The sequence below is a fragment of the Notechis scutatus genome, chromosome Z (assembly GCF_049901735.1).
Source record: "Notechis scutatus isolate UNSWTSFEM ecotype Mainland chromosome Z, rNotScu1.2, whole genome shotgun sequence".
In the NCBI taxonomy this organism is placed as follows: Eukaryota; Metazoa; Chordata; class Lepidosauria; order Squamata; family Elapidae; genus Notechis; species Notechis scutatus.
The window spans coordinates 138,035,677-138,052,900 of record NC_142025.1 but is presented as its reverse complement, the minus strand read 5'-3'; the positions used below and the strand labels follow the sequence as shown (position 1 = coordinate 138,052,900).

Sequence of the window (17,224 nt, the reverse complement as noted above, 5' to 3'; positions counted from 1 at the left end):
CCATTCTTTTCCTGAAGCCTCAGAACAGGGAAGGTATCTCCCTACCTGAAGAAATACCAATATTGACATAGTTTTCCTTTTTTCTCCAGTCTGTTAGGTCTGTCTGAACTCTCTCTAGGGAGAAAACCCCAAAAATGCTGGAAGCCATTTTTCCTAATCTTTGATTCAGAAGCATTCAAGGAATCCTAGGTTGTGTCACAAATCATAAATTTCTTTCTCCCTTCCCTCCCCCTCCACCTTTTCCCTCTTTTTTTAACTCTAGGGACACAGCCAATGCAGTGAAGGAGAAGTTTGGCAAAAAGCTGTACGAATCCCTCCTCGTGTAAGTCTCCTAGGCGAGAAGAAATATGATAAAGGGCTGAGCATCTGAGAATGGGCTGCTGGGTTGCCATGGCTACAGAGAATGGGAACTTCTTCTCTTTACCTTGTCTCTTCTGAGAAATATTGATTTGATAGAAGCCTATTTCAGAAATCTTGGTTCCCATATAAAAACTAGAATGCGTGTCCAAGTGAAAAGCAGTATTGTAAGTGTTATTCATTAATTTCCACATTATTCACTGTCTGCCTGCTTTTCTAATTCAGGGGCAACCTTCCTGACATGAACAAAATGTTGGACAAAGAAGATTTCACCATGATGAAGAGAGCCATCTTTGCCACTCAGGTATGGGACATGAAGAAAACGAGTCTTGAAAAACATTGGTTATGAAAAATGAGTTTATTTCACAATAATACAGGTACTCCTCAACTTACAACCATTCATTTGGAGACAATTCAAAGTTAACAACAACGATGAAAAAAGTGATTTGTCTTCACACATATGACCATTGCGGTATCTCTGATCAAAATTCAGGCACTTGACAACAGGCACTTACAATGGTTGCAGCATCCTGGGGTTGTTTGATGGCCATTTGCAACTTTGGCAGCCAGCTTCCAATAAGAAAAGTCAATGGAGGAAGCCAGATTTGTTTAACAACTACACAATTCACTTAACAACTACCATGATCTGCTTAACAACAGTGGGGGGAAAAGGTTGTAAAATTGGGCACAACACACAACCCCTTTGCTTAGCCATGGGAATTCTGGTGCCAATTGTGATCATGTTGAGGACTACCTGTAACTATTTATTTGCTCATCTCACACAAAGCGATTCTGGACTGTTGTAATTAGTCTGAGAGTCTCTTAAAAGGACATGTTGCTAGATGAGTGGGAGCACAGGATTCTGGGAGTCTGGATCTAAATTCCTGGGTTATAGGTTGCTTTAATTCAGCCCTCCCAATATGGGCTGTGTGGACTTCTGACTCTCAGTTTTATGTTTGGCCTGCTGAGAAGAAGAAGCGGAGGCAGCAATAAAGCTTAACAAGCTTTATTGTTAATTTGCATCTCAGCTGCGGTTAGCCGCGAGCTTGCGATAGCAGCTGAGAGAGAGACAGCGGATTCCGTTTGATAGCTCCTTTTATACGGAGCTGTCAAACAGCTCAGCCAATCAGAGCCTTCTCCAGCTCCCGCTTAAACAGTGGACCGGAGTGAGGACTTGCTGGTCGCAACACTCCTTCCCCCTGGAACTGCGCATGCGTAGTTGTCCAGATAGGCGGGGCGACGCTTTACTTGCCCAGATCACCTTAGTTCAGCAATCGGCGGCAATGGGGACGGATCTGTTGCTGGAGTGGTGCCTTCTACTTGGGGCAGTGTCGTCTCCCCTTCCCTGGCGATCTCAGCTGGCCGAGGAAGGACCTCGGGTGTCGATGGGACCTCTTCAGATGGCGGTGAGCAGGCTCCGGTCGTCAATGTCACGGTTTCCCCAGGTAAGGCCTCCGTGAAAGACCGCTGGTCAGGAGTCGGTCTTCAAGGGGCTTCGGTATTGCCCCACTCGGTGTCCGTGATCTCGGCCTCCCTCTGAACTGGACCTGTAGGGGCACTTCAACGGCTCCTTAGCTGGTTCACATGTCGGCGCCACAGTCTTCCATCAGCCAACTTTACCCTGTATGATTTAGGGGCTGTTTTCTGTTCTACCCACCCGGGCAACCATAGGAGATTTCCCGCATAATTGCGGTAGTAGATCGGGTCCCCCAGCCTAAAGTCCCTTGCCCTGCTGGATGAGTCAAGGGGTGCCCTGGGAGCATAAGTAGGGTACAGCCTGTCGAGGGTTATGCGAAGTCTCCTTCCCATTAATAGTTCAGCTGGGGTGAGGTTGGTGGCAGTGCTCGGGGTGGTATGCTGGTTAGTAAGTACTGGGCTACCCTGGTAGACCAGTCGCCTTCCGCCATTCTCCCCTGGGCTTCTTTAGCTGATCTTACAGCCCTCTCTGCCAGGCCATTGGAAGCTGGGTGAAAAGGGGAAACCAGGGCATGTGTGATACCTCTTTGGGCCAGGAATAGTTTAAAGGGAGAGGAGGTGAATTGGGGTCCATTATCTGAAACCAGGGTGCCTGGGTACCCCTGGGATGTGAAAATGTTGTCCAAGGCCCTGCTTACAGCTTCTGAAGTGGTTGATTTGAGGAGAATCAGCTTTACCCACTTGGAAAATGAATCAACTAGGACTAAGAAGTTTTTCCCTTGCATGGGGCCTGCTAAATCCACCCTAGACCAAGGTGTTTTGGTATCTTCCCACTCCCCGGAGTGGCTGTTGGTGGAGCAGGTCTGGACATCTGGCAGATGGAGCAACTTTGAACTTTATTAGTAACTGCCTCATCCAGTCCTGGCCACCACATGTAGCTCCTGGCCAGAGCCTTCATTCTGTTGATACCTGGGTGACCCTCATGGACTACTTCAGTGACATGTGGTCTTAGCAGGTGTGGAATAATTACTCGGGGTCCTCACAGTAAACACCCCTTTAGCACGTTTAGCTCTGTCTGGCGTGCCTTGAAGGAGTGGAAATCCACTGTCGGGGGCTCCCTTGACCACCCACTTCGCACCCAGTCCATAACTTGGGATAGCTGTGCATCTCTGGTGGAGGCGTAGGCGATGTCATCGGCCGTGAGAGGCAATTGTAGATCTTCCAGCAGGAACACGGAGGCTGAAGGGGCAGAGGCAGTGACCAAAATGGGTAATGGTCATCTGCTTAGGGCATCAGCATGTGCTGATGCCAGGCCTGTAAGTCAACTTGTAGCGTAAGCTGCCAAGAAAAGGGTCCATCGGGTCATCCTTGGGGAAAGGATTTGTGGGCTGGGCTTGTCTCCTGCCAGGTTGCCTAGCAAAGGTTGATGGTCAGTGATGAGCTCAAACTGGTATCCATTCATGGAACCTTTTGACTGAGGCCACTGCACCCAATGCCTCCTTGTCAGTTTGGCTGTAGTTGCGCTCTGACTTGGAAAGGTTCTGGAAAAGTAAGCGATGTGGCCTTCCTGGCCATTTGGCAATCTATGACCTAGGACTGCCTCAATCCCATAAGGGGACGCATCGCAAACTAAGATAAGGGGAAGAGCATCACTGAACTGTATGAGTACCTTGGATGAAGTGAGCAGGGCTTTTAATGCAATGGAAGCTTGTTCCATGGCTCCCCACTTCCAAGGTGTTTTAGAATCTAACAGCCTGTGCAAAGATTCTGCTATAGTGGCCTTGTGGGCCAGGTAAGAGCTGTAGAAGTTAAGTAGTCCCAAAAAAGGCTTGCAATTCAGTTTTGTTCTGAGGGACCAGGGCATCCTGAATAGCACGTACTTTGGACTCAACAGGGTGAATTCCCTTGCAGTCAATGTGATAACCTAGGAAGTCTATCTGGGAAACTGCGAAGATGCATTTCTTTCTGTTTAATTTTAGTCAGCATTCTGAAAACACTGGAGAATGTTTTGCAACCTTGCCAAATGTTCTTGTGGGTTGTCAGCAGCAATGAGGATGTCATCGAAGTACGGGATGACACCTTTGATATTGTATAGTAAACGTTCCATAATTGATTGAAATATGCCAGGGGCCACGCTGACACTAAATTGTAAATGTTTACATTTGAAAGTGCCCCTATGAGTAATGATCGTTTGGGCCTCTGCTGTCTCATTGTCCAGTGGGAACTGCTGGTATGCTTGAGTCATGTCCAGCTTGGTAAAAATGGAGCTTTTACCCAGGGAATGGAGCAGGTGCTGTATGATTGGCACAGGATAAGCATTTGGTTGGAGTCCCTTGTTTATCATGGACTTGTAGTCAGAACAAATTCTTATGGAGCCATCTCATTTCAGGGGTATTACAATGGGGGTTTCCCATTTAGCAAAGTCAATTGGCTCCAAAACCCCTTGAGAAATCAATTTGTCAAGTTGGGCATCCACTTTAGACCGCAATGCCAGTGGCACTCTGCATGGTTTGAGGCGTACAGGAGCTATATTCAGGTCCAGGTTAAGGGAAATAGGAGTGCCATTGTAACAGCCCAGTTTGTCATTAAAAACTTCTGAATAGTCAGCAAGAAGTTGCTGTAGGTTGTTGGGGTGACTGCATTTACTCCAGTCACTTGTAGACCCAGTGAGTGGAACCAGTCCAAACCTTCCCTAAACTGGGCAGGCTCCCTGTTATGATAACTAGTGGCGGGTGACCCTGGAAATTGTACTGAATATGGAACTTGCCTGTTCTGAGGAGTGGAATGGGTTGTCCCTGGTAGTCCCTCAGGGTCAGACTGCAGGGGCTCAGCTGTTTCCTTTTGAGGTCTGGTAGCAGATTCTTCAGTGTCTTCCAGGAGATGGGGGATAGAGACGATCCAGTGTCTACCTCCATTTGACAGGGGCTGCCTTCTAGGAGAAGATCAACATTAATTTTATTAACATTAAAAGAATAAGGCAGTGACTCCGTTCTTGGGAATGCTTTGTTGATAGCATAGCATCCCTCTTTGGATTTGCTGGTTTAGATGTTGAGATGGCAGGTTTGTGTTTCTTGGTGCCTGACAAATTCTGGCTAGATGGTTTTTCTTCTAGTGCTTTAGGCAGACTGCATTTCTAAAACGGCATGTGGCTCTTAGATGGTTTCCCCCACAGCTGAGGCAAATCAGCTGTGGTGTTAGTTGTCTTCTGTAGGAAGACTTCTTCTCTGTGGTGGGCTGAGGTGTTCTGAGGCAATTAATTGCTTCTTCCTCTTCAAAGTCTTCATCTTCAAAGTAGGTGTCTTTGTAATGGACAGCAGAGCTGGGCTTTCCCCTGGGAAGGCTGCTTGCTTTCTGTATTTCGGCTGCGGATAGATTTGACAGTTCGGCGGCTTGAGCCTCTTCGATCGCCTGTTTCAAGTTGAAGTCAGCTTTTGCCAGCAACCATTGTTGTAGCTGAAGGTCTCACCCCGCAGATGAGCTGGTCCATCAGCATATCATCTAGCTCAGGGGTCTCAAACACAATTTACCTGGGGGCCGCTGGAGGCAGAGTCTGGGTGAGGCTGGGCCGCATAATATTATACTTTATATTATACTTTATATTTATATTATACACTAATATTATACTTTCATATCACGGTGGGGGCCACAGGATATCGTCCTGCGGCCCGCAATTGGCCCGCGGGCCGCGAGAATGAGACCTCTGATCTAGCTGATCTCGGAACCCGCATTGGAGGATGGCCGATCAAAGAGCTGCCATGTAACCCACCCACGGACTCATCCTCTGCTTGGCTTCTTCACCTGAAGGCATGGTGGCGGGCGATGTGTGATGGCTTCAGGGCATAGTGGTTGCCAAGCACCTCTTGTAGCTCTTCCCAGGTGACAGCCTTGACCGTCTGAGGAGCCAGCAAGGTGGTGGCAGTGTTTAAAACAATGGCCCCACAGAAACTCAGGAAATAAGCTTTTTTCCTGTTTGGAGGAATGTCAGATAGGTTCACGGTGTCCATGACTCATTCGAACCTATTGATATACGATGTCCACGTGTCAGTGGTCGACCGAAAAGGCGGAAAGTTTGGCGGTGCCATCATTTCACTGCTTGTAAGTGACAATTCTAGTGACAGCTCTTTTTGTAGTGACTTCAGCTGTGTGGTGCTCTCTCTCTGCCTCAGGATTGCCTCAGTTTGTCAGCGATCCTATCCTCGTCACCAATTTTGTGTTTGGCACGCTGAGAAGAAGAGGCAGAGACAGCAATAAAGCTTAACAGGCTTTGTTGTTAATTTGTATCTCAGCGAGCTTGCGGCAGCAGCTGAGAGAGAGAGAGAGAGAGAGAGCTGATTCCGTTTGACAGCTCCTTTTATACGGAGCTGTCAAACGGCTCAGCCAATCAGAGGCTTCTTCGGCTCCCACTTAAACAGCGGACCTGAGTGAGGACTTGCTGGTCGCAACACTCAGGATTGTCAGCAATGACCACTCTGGCTCTGGAGATAGAAAAGACTCTTGTGATTGAAGCAATATTTTAGAACAGAAATCATAAGGATGTTGGATTTGTGCTAAATCAAGATACCTTGGTTTCTAAACTTCTCTTAGAAAAAAAGGGAAAAAATGAATACTGTTTGGGGTTTGAGGAAGAATCTTCTGTTTAGTATAAAATAACATTTAATCTTACTTCCACTTCCTCTCTCCATCTGGAAGTTTACAGTTCAGTCTCTGGTTTGCCATCTCAGTGATGGCTGCACTTAAGTAGAAAATAAGCCAGGATATTCCGACATAAGGTCAAAAACACCACACTGATATGTGTGGAGATGGGAGACCTGTCTTTCTTTCCAGGCTTCTGAATGAGGAATAAGATCTCCCAGAAATATGGATGTCACCCACTCTCCTGGGGTTCCAGAAGTCCTTAAAATCTGGTCAATTCTCAGGCCTGGGTTAGTGTATCTGGGAAACCCCAATAATGTTTTGCGTTATGCTTTTATTGGCGTGGTTGGTTTTAATGCAGGCTTTCATGTTTCTTTTGTGTATTTCTTAATTGTTTTCAACTGTTTAATATACTGTAACCCACCCAGAATCAGCTGGAGTGAGTGGCCATAAGAAATATGATTAAATATACAACAGGGATACATATAAGATTCCTGGTGATAAATTCTGCACATGCCCTACACACACTTCATGTAACACTTCATATTAGAAAGGAAACCCAAAATCTTCATTCAGAAAACATATGAGAAAAGGAAAAAGAGAAAGATTATCTGTAAATATAATGTGATTCCTTCAAATAACCATAATGTATTGCCCTGTCAAATTTGCACAGAAAGAGAAGCAGAAAAAACATAGGAGCAATCTTGGATTCTGTTTAACAAGTGAATTATAGGCTTTGCTTCTCTTCCAGGCTTAAGGTTTTAAATCTGAGTTGTTAACATCTGTCTGGATTTTTTTCCCTCTTCAATCAGCGCCATTCTTTCCCTCCAATCTGCACTCACAACATGCTGGACGATTCTACTGACCCTATTCTCAACACCATCAGGCGCATTGGTCTCTTCAATAGCAGTGCCGACCGCGTCAAGGTGAGTAACAGGTGCTTGTCCATGCCAGGCGAGGGGAGAAATTTGGGGGAGATATTTGCAGTACAGTATTTTTAAAAGCGTTTTAAAATATTACAATTTCCCGCATTTTTAAGATATTGCTGGAAATTATAATACTTTTAAGGTTTTATTTTTATTATATTAGAATTAGAATTCTTTTATTGGCCAAGTATGATTGGACACACAAGGAATTTGTCTTGGTGCAAATGCTCTCAGTGTACATAAAAGAAAAGATACATTCGTCAAGAGTATAAAATACAATGAAGAGAAGAAGAAAAAAGGAAATTAAGGGAAGGGAGCAGGAGGAAAGGGGTGTGAGATACAAGGGGAAAGCGAAAAAGGAAGAAAAGAAGCAATTATAATATTTAGTGCCTGGTTTTATCTGGTAATTTTTTTTCTTTTAATTGTCCTGTCCATGTTTTATTTATTCTTAGGAATCTAAAAATTCATACTTTTAATAAGCCAAAATGATTGAAGGAAAGAATTATGGTTTGAAGTATTCTGAATTTCTTATGTTGTCGTTTTTTAAATTCAGGCTCTTTTCTTCTAGTCTTGGTGCCTGTAGTCACTGTGAATAATAATAAGAATTTTTAGAATTTAGGTATATGTCCAATGTATTTTAAATGTTTTATTTTAATTGTGTATATGGCCATATTTTAATATGTTTTATAGCTGCCATGATATTATTTTTTCTTTTCATCTTTAGCTTTATTCCTAAAACAAAAGTTATCTGTTTATCAGAATCTTATACTTTTAGTTTGCTTTTTAAGTGCTTATTCCCATGGAATATATTATTTTTAAAAAGAATTCTTTTTTATCATAATCCCCTAAAGACCCATTAATTGAAGGCTAGCAGTGTAAACCTGAATCAGCTGTATGCACATACATAAAGATACACATGGATAAAATGCAATATAAAATTTTAAAGATAGTTTTGCTTATAAGAGCAAAAGTGATTTAGATTTCCAAATATATCATCACTGTACCACTATGTTGTTTTATGGCTTTTTTATAATTATTTGTAATAATATTGCAGATAGTTCTCAACTTACAACAACAATTGAGGCTACCACTTCTGTTGCTAAGCAAGACAGTTGACTTTTGCCTCATTTTATCATAGCCTTTCTTATCATAGTTGTTAAGTGAATCACTGCAGTAGTTAAATTAGAGACACAATTGTTAAGTGAATTTGGCTTCTCCATTGAGCATAAAACATGGTGGGCTGTTCCCTGATACCACTAGATGACATCGCCAGGGCTCGCTGCCTAGAAAAGTGAGGAAAATCCTCAGGGACGACTCACATCCCGGTCAGCACTTCTTCACTCTTCTACCATTGAGTAGGAGATATAAAAGCATAACCAGCAGCACCAACAGGCTGAAGAACAGCTTCTACCTGTGAGCTGTCAGACTTCTGAACAGAAAATAACTTCATGTCAACTTATTATGATAGATTTGAGGGGCCGGTGCATTGTGCAACAAGGTTGCATAGTGTAATAAGATTCGGACTGGGTTAGGAGCTTCGGTCCTCACTGTGAGTTGTGTTGGGGGGGGTGCACGAAGGAAGGCTCAGCCAGTCTCATTGTACACATGTTGTACTCTGACGATAAAAGTAATAATAAGTTTGATTGTCAAAAGTCTCAAAAGGTAATTACATTGCACAACTGTCATAAATACGAATCAGTTGTTCAGCAACTGAATTTTGATCACGTGGGATGCTTCAGTGATCATGTGAAAAATAGTCATGTCACATTTTTCTGTTGTAACTTTGAACAGTCACTAAATGTACTGCTTTAAGTCAAAGACTATACCTGTATTGCATTACATTAAATCACTAGAAGTCAGTTCTTGAGTTTGATAGTATATAAAGAAATTATATACTCTTTCTCCTTTTACTTTTCTTCTCCCTAGGTCATCTTCCATCCAGAATTTCTGTCTTCCACAAGCCCATTGCTTCCTGTTGATTATGAAGAATTCGTTAGAGGCTGCCATTTGGGGGTGTTCCCTTCCTATTATGAACCATGGGGCTACACACCAGGTAGGTGGGTTGTAAGGGCAGACTTGTGGGTATTGACTCAACCCCTCTTCAAAATTAACCACAGGCTGTCAGGGGATCACAGTGTCACTAGGTATGTTTTACACATAATTCTGCATGCATCTTGTTAGTCTTGAGGCCTAGTAACTTTGCTTTCCAAAAGTGATGGAAGGGAAAGAGCCAACATGGTCTTCAATTTTTCATCTGAAATTCATTTAGTGTATTTTTTCATTGTTTTGGCCCATTGCAAACAATAAGGCCTTTTTTAGCCCTTCACTTACATGTCTTTCCACTTAATTCTGCAAGTGTTTTTCTAAATGATGGCTTTTCCTTCATTTTTCAATTTCAATAGCTCAATGGAGCTATTAAGAATCATGGAGGTATGTGTTTTATATAAAATTAATTAGGAAAACTTTGGCATCAAAACACATTAGAAATAAAACACTTGATAATAAAACACTTTAGTAGATTGCAGTACTCTGCAGTACTCATATCACATCACATCATATCGTATCATGTAAATCATCCAGAGTCACTTAGAGGACTGGCATATGCGCACAAATAGCTCAACTTATACAAGTGGCAGGCTGGCAAACAGTGGGCCAGTGCACATGAGCAGCTTAACTTGTATAAGTAGTGGGTTGGCATACATGCCCAGTTCCCGTCTTCCCCCCACCAGGCCCCCAAGCTGGGCATGTGTGCCAACCCACTACTTGTACAAGTTAAGCCGCTCGTGTGCACTGGCCCACTGTTCGCCAGCCTGCCACTTGTATAAGTTGAGCTGTTTGTGTGCATATGCCAGCTTGCTAATCGCACGGCCGAGTTACGAACAGGCCACGGCCCAGGGATTGGGGGGCCATGACCTAGACAGTGAGATAGGTGTATAAATTTGAGTAATAAATAAATAAAATGTGTGAGTAATGATGCTTTGGCTAGAAAAAGATGAAAACTCATCTCTGAACCTCATTAATTGAAGAATGATAGAAATAAGTTTGCATTGGGAATTGTTGCTGAAAATGATAAGTGAATGCAATTTGTGAGGAAAGCACAGCTTTTTGTAATGCCTTAAAGTTTTGGTGATCATAAAATAGCTGTTTACTATTCTTAATATAGGGACGCGGTGGCTCAATTGCTAAGAAGCTGAGCTTGTCGATCAGAAAGGTCGGCAGTTTGGCGGTTCAAATCCCTAGCACTGCGTAACAGTGAGCTCCTGTTACTTGTCCCAGCTTCTGCCAACCTAGCAGTTCAAAAGCATGTAAAAATGCAAGTAGAAAAATAGGGACCACTTTGGTGGGAAGGTAATAGCGTTCCGTGCACCTTCAGTGTTTAATTATGCTGGCCACATGACCAACGAGACATCTGTGGATAGTGCTGGCTCTTCAGCTTTGTAACGGAGATGAGCACTGCCCCCTAGAGCCGGAGACAACTAACACATAAGTGCAAGGGAAATCTTTACCTTTACCTTATTCTTAATATGTACATAAAATCTGTAGGGACTGGAAAGCTTAATAAACTCAAGTGACCAAAACTGAACTGACCACAAGTAAATTCTTCAGATAGTGCATATCGCGGGAATTTAATCCCTCTGTGTCGTCCAATGACCTGTCTCTTATTCTCCAGCTGAATGTACCGTGATGGGGATACCCAGCATTTCCACTAACCTCTCTGGCTTTGGCTGCTTCATGGAGGAACACATAGCAGATCCATCTGCCTATGGTTGGTATCATTGTGGCGCCTCTGGAAATAGGGATTGGCACAATGGGAGCTATGCATCCCTTACTCGACCACAGGATAATTTCTTCAGGCGGATCTTGGGGGGATAATTTTGGTGTCTAGATTAACCTATACATTTCTAGAAGAAATGAATGGGTGAAATAGCATAGCAATAGCATTTAGGTTTATATACCACTTCATAGTGCGTTATAGCCCTTTCTAAGTGGTTTACAGAGTCAGCATATTGCCTCCAAAAATCTAGATCCTCATTTTACCAGCCTTGGAAGGATGGAAGGCTGTGTCAACCTTGAGCTGGTCAGGATCAAACTGCTGGTAGTCGGCAGAATTAGCCTGCAATATTGCATTCTACCACTGCGCCACCATGGTTCAATAGGTGATCTAGGGTAATTCCATTCTGTCTGTTCTAGCCCAGACCTAGTGATTAAAGCAATGTGTGCTGGGATACAATAGAGCGGAATTCAAAGATTAGGGAAATTAAGCCATTTCAAGCCACTGCCTCAAGTGTGTACTGTGGCAAGTGTGTACTCTGTGTGTGTATGTATGTATGTATGTATATATATATATACACACACACACAGAGTATACAATATATATGCACATATACAATACACCCACACACACCCACACACAGAGTATGTATGTATGTATGTATGTGTGTGCATGTGTATATATACATACATACATACATATATATATATATATATATATATATATATATATATATATACACACACACACACACACACACACACACACACACACACGTGTGTGTGTGTATATGTGTGTGTGTGTGTGTGTGTGTGTGTGTGTGTATATATATATATATATATATATATATATATATATATATATATATATATATATATATATATATATATATATATATTCTGAGGTTTTCATGGTATTTGTATGTGGGTCTTTGGTTATTCGGGTTTTCTCCTGTGTAAAATTGGAAGTATTTTGGCGACGTTTCGTAAATCTCATTTGCCATCTTCAGGCTTGTGTCTTCGGCTTTGTGCTTCTTGGAGTAATGTGAGCTTGCAGCTGTTTTTTCTTTTAACTGCCAGTGGGAGTGTGGCTTGACTAGGTGAGGCCTTGGCTGTGTTCTGATTGGGTGGGGGTGTGTTCTCATTGGTTGGGGGCCGGGCTGTGATCTGATTGGTTGCGGGGTTGGCTGTATTCTGATTGGCTGGAGGTGTGTTCTGTTCAGGTGGGGGCTTGGCTGTGCTCAGGTTAGTCTTAGTTGTCGGGGGATTTGAGTTGGTGAGCTGTGATCCTGTTGTTTGGCTTCGTGGTCGTGCCACATCTTTATGTTGGGCGTCAGTTCGCTTCATGTATGGGTCGGAGGGGTTTGAAGCGGGTAGTGATGCAGCTGCGGTACAGCTTCTGGTCCGTGGTCGTGTCTCATCATCTGTGTGGGTGTGAATCTGCTTTCTATGTGGAAGTGTGGTGGTAGCATCTTGTGTGGCCTTCGTGGGTGTGGGTCTGGTGTCATTCTTCATGTTAGGTACTCATTTGTTAATGAGGGCGGGTTTCCAAATGGCTGGTAGGCGGGAGGTATCATCTCGTTTATTCATGCTGTGTGGGTGTTTTTCTATCTCTATGGCTTCTCTGATTATTCTGTTGTTGAAGTGTTGAGTTTTGGCGATAGTTCTGGTATTTTTAAAATCAATCTCATGTCCTGTGGCTTTGAGGTGCTGGACCAGGGAAGAGACCTAGACCAAATCAACAAAGATCTCCTCACACTTCACCTCAGACTCAGCAACAAGATTCACCCCGCACTTTGGGACAAATCCAAACCACTTGCTGTGTGGAGAGCCGAAACACAGACCACCCTCAAGACAGACACGCACACCAACAAACTCAGAAAACTACAACAACGCCAGAAACCAACTCCTTCCCCCTCACAGCCACACATGAAACAAACAGTGCACAACATCTCAAACAAGATCCTCACCGAAGCCGAAAACAATGTCCTTTCAAAAGGATTCAACTTTGCTGTCGCTCCCAAACACATCCCCACAGAAACCATTATATGCGGAGTTGAAACCAGCCTGACCAAAACCAACCCTAATGATGCTAACAGAATCAGACTCGAAATCACCAACATTCTCTGCACCAGCAAACCACCCAAAAGCAACTTATCCAAAGAAGAACAAACTGTACTACTTAACCTGAAAGAAGACACCAGCATAATAATCCTACCAGCAGACAAGGGCAATGCGACAGTGGTTATGAACTCATCTGACTACCAAACCAAGTTAACCAACCTACTCCAAGACCCCACATACAAACCCCTAAACACAGATCCCACCACTTACCTAGAAAAAACCACCAGATCCAAAATAAAAGCCTCCCCCATCAGCGAAGAAATCCAGCAAAGAATCATACCCAGAGAGAAATCATCCAGATGCCCTAAGCTTATGGTCTCCCCAAGATACACAAAGAAGGAACCCCACTTAGACCAATAGTCAGCTCCATAGGCTCACCTCTACAAAACCTAGCCAAATTTCTCACCAAACAACTACAGCCCTATGCAGAATCCATCAACTCACACGTAAGAAACTCATTCCAGTTCATCGAGATCATAAAGAAACAAAACTTACAGCCCAGCGACCTACTAGTGAGCTTCAATGTCATATCCCTCTTCACCCAAGTGTCTATAAAAGAAGCCTTGACAGCCATCCAAAACAAATACAACCCCCACAAGCACATCCTAGATCTGACCAACCACTGCCTATCCAATACATACTTCACCTACAACGGACAAAAATACAAACAAATAGAAGGAGCACCCATGGGATCACACCTCTCACCTGTCATCGCAAACCTCTACATGGAACACTTTGAAACACAAGCTCTAGAAAAATATGATCACAAACCCAAACTCTGGCTCAGATATGTAGATGACACCTTCATAATTTGGCCACACGGGAAAGAAAAACTGAACAACTTTCTCACACACCTCAACAGCCTACACCCCAAAATACAATTCACCATGGAAACAGAAGCTAACAATCAACTTCCCTTCCTAGATGTCTTAGTATACAAAAAATCCAATGGCTCCCTAGGACACACCATCTACCAGAAGAAAACACATACAAACCACTATCTACACGCACTCTCACACCACCACCCAGCACAGATCAATTCCGTAGCCAAGACACTCATCTCCAGAACAAAATGCCTAGCCGACGAACAACACCTAAAAACCGAACTACACACTCTCACTAACGTACTAACAGCCAATGGATTCCAAAGAAAGAAGATTACCCACCTAATCCAAAAACAAACCCCAACCAAAATCCAAGACAGAGAACAAGAGAACGGCAAAGCCCTCCTCCCATATATAAAAGGCACTACAGACAAAATCAGCAAGATCCTCCAAAAACACAACATTAAGACAGCATTCTGCACAAATAGAAAAATATCCACCATCCTAAGAAACCCTAAAGACAGAATCGAGTTAGAAAACCAAGGAGTATACGAAATCCCATGCACCGCCTGCCCCAACACATACATCGGACAAACCAACAGAAGAATTAGTGCACGCATTGAAGAACACAAGAACTCAATCAAAAAAGAAGAACCGACCTCTTCCCTGGTCCTGCACCTCAAAGCCACAGGACATGAGATTGACTTTAAAAATACCAGAACTATCGCCAAAACTCAACACTTCAACAACAGAATAATCAGAGAAGCCATAGAGATAGAAAAACACCCACACAGCATGAATAAACGAGATGATACCTCCCGCCTACCAGCCATTTGGAAACCCGCCCTCATTAACAAATGAGTACCTAACATGAAGAATGACACCAGACCCACACCCACGAAGGCCACACAAGATGCTACCACCACACTTCCACGTAGAAAGATTCACACCCACACAGATGATGAGACACGACCACGGACCAGAAGCCGTACCGCAGCTGCATCACTACCCGCTTCAAACCCCTCCGACCCATACATGAAGCGAACTGACGCCCAACATGAAGATGTGGCACGAACGCGAAGCCAAACAACAGGATCACAGCTCACCAGCTCAAATCCCCCGACAACTAAGACTAACCTGAACACAGCCAAGCCCCCACCTGAACAGAACACACCCCCAGCCAATCAGAACACAGCCAAGCCCCCACCCAGTCAAGCCGCACTCCCACTGGCAGTTAAAAGAAAAAACAGCTGCAAGTTCACATTACTCCAAGAAGCACAAAGCTGAAGACACAAGCCTGAAGATGACGAATGAGATTTCATCGAAACGTCGCCAAAATACTTCCAATTTTATGCGGGAGAAAACCTGAATAACCAAAGACCCACATATATATATATAAATAAATAAATTGACAGATGATGCTGTTAATATGAGTCTGCACTACATCCTACAACATCTTGAATCTCCAAAGACCTATGCAAGGGTCCTCTTTCTAGACTTCAGCTCAGCATTCAATACCATCATTTCAGACAGGAAGCAGCAGGTAAAGCTAGGCAAAAATCACATAAGATACCTGTACAATTAGCACAGGATCCCCCCAGGGATGTGTGCTCTCTCCACTTTACTCTATATACCAATGACTGCATCTCAAAAGATCCCTCTGTTAAAATACTGAAGTTTGCAGATGATACAACAGTGATTGGTCTCATTCGAGACAACGATGAATCTGCATACAGACAGGAGGTTATACAACTTGCCTCATGGTGTAACCGGAACAATCTGGAACTGAATACACTCAAAACCATAGAAATGTTGATAGATTTTAGAAGAAACCCTCCTATACTATCACCTCTTACAATACTAGACAACACAGTATCAACAGTAGAGACCTTCAAGTTTCTAGGTTTTAAGTCTCAGGACTTAAAATGGACACTTAACATCAAAAATGTCATCAAAAAGTCATCAAAAAGCACAAGAAAGAATGTTCTTTCTGCGCCAACTCAGAAAGCTCAAACTGCCCAAAGAGCTGCTGATTCAATACTACAGAGGAATTATTGAGTCTGTCAACTGCACCTCTATAACTGTCTGGTTTGGCTCTGCAACCAAACAAGACAGATAACAGACTTCAACAGATAATTAAAATTGCAGAAAAAACTATTGCTACCAACTTGCCTTCCATCGAGGACCTGTATACTGCATGAGTCAAAAAGAGGGCAGTGAAAATATCTACAGACCCTTCACATCCTGGACATAAATTGTTTCAACTTCTACCCTCAAAATGATGCTATAGGGCATTGCACACCAGAACAACTAGACACGACATTTTTTTCCTAAATGCCATTACTCTGCTAAACAACTAATTCCCACAACACTGCCCAACTACTTACTAAGACTGTATTACTGTTATTCTTCTCATCCTTCCTAGTACCTATCTCTTCCCACTTATGACTATAACCATGTTGCTTGTATCTTTACAATTTATATTGTTTTATATGTTTCCTAGTATGATTTGATTGCTTATTAGTAACCTATGACAGTCAATAAGTTTGTATCTATGATTCTTGATGAATGTATTTTATTTTTTCTTTATAAGAGCACTTGACCAATAAAGAATTCTATCCTATCTATCTACCTAAAACATTTTTCATTACAAGCAATCCTTGACTTTTGACCATTTGCTTAGTGACTGTTACAACAGCAGTGGAAACAAATGGTTTATCACCAGTCTTTGCACTTACAACCATCACAGTGTTCCCACAGTCACATGATCATAATTTGGGCACTTGGCAACTGACGTGTATTTATGACAGTTGTAACATCCCAGACTCACGTGTTCACAGTTTGCAACTTTCCTAGCTGGCTTCCAACAAGCAAAGTCAATGTGGAAAGCCTGATTCACTTAAAAAAGCTTGTGATTCCATTAACAAACATGGTGGTTCACTTAACAGCCACAGTAAAATAGATTGGGAGTGATTTACGTAACAACCTCTCACATAGCAATGGAAGTTCCAGTCCCAATTTTATTACGATTATCACTTGAGGATTGTCTGCATATTATTGTCTAGCATCTCATAGCCATTCAGTTGGACAGAAGGGAGTCAGCCTTGTCTTTGATCAATTGTCAACTCTCTGTATTGAATCAAGGTGATGCTGCTCCTTTGACATATTTTTGGT

The 17,224-nt window shown here is 43.0% G+C and overlaps 1 protein-coding gene across 1 annotated transcript in view; it reads left to right on the top strand.

Annotated features, from left to right (window-relative positions):
- Positions 1-17,224, top strand: part of GYS1 (glycogen synthase 1) — a 54,705-nt gene that overhangs the window by 27,798 nt on the left and 9,683 nt on the right. The window contains exons 9-13 of the mRNA XM_026677477.2: positions 263-322; positions 583-661; positions 7,218-7,331; positions 9,258-9,384; positions 11,002-11,097. Of these exons, the coding sequence (XP_026533262.1) occupies positions 263-322; positions 583-661; positions 7,218-7,331; positions 9,258-9,384; positions 11,002-11,097 (476 nt within the window). The remainder of the gene's footprint in view (positions 1-262; positions 323-582; positions 662-7,217; positions 7,332-9,257; positions 9,385-11,001; positions 11,098-17,224) is intronic.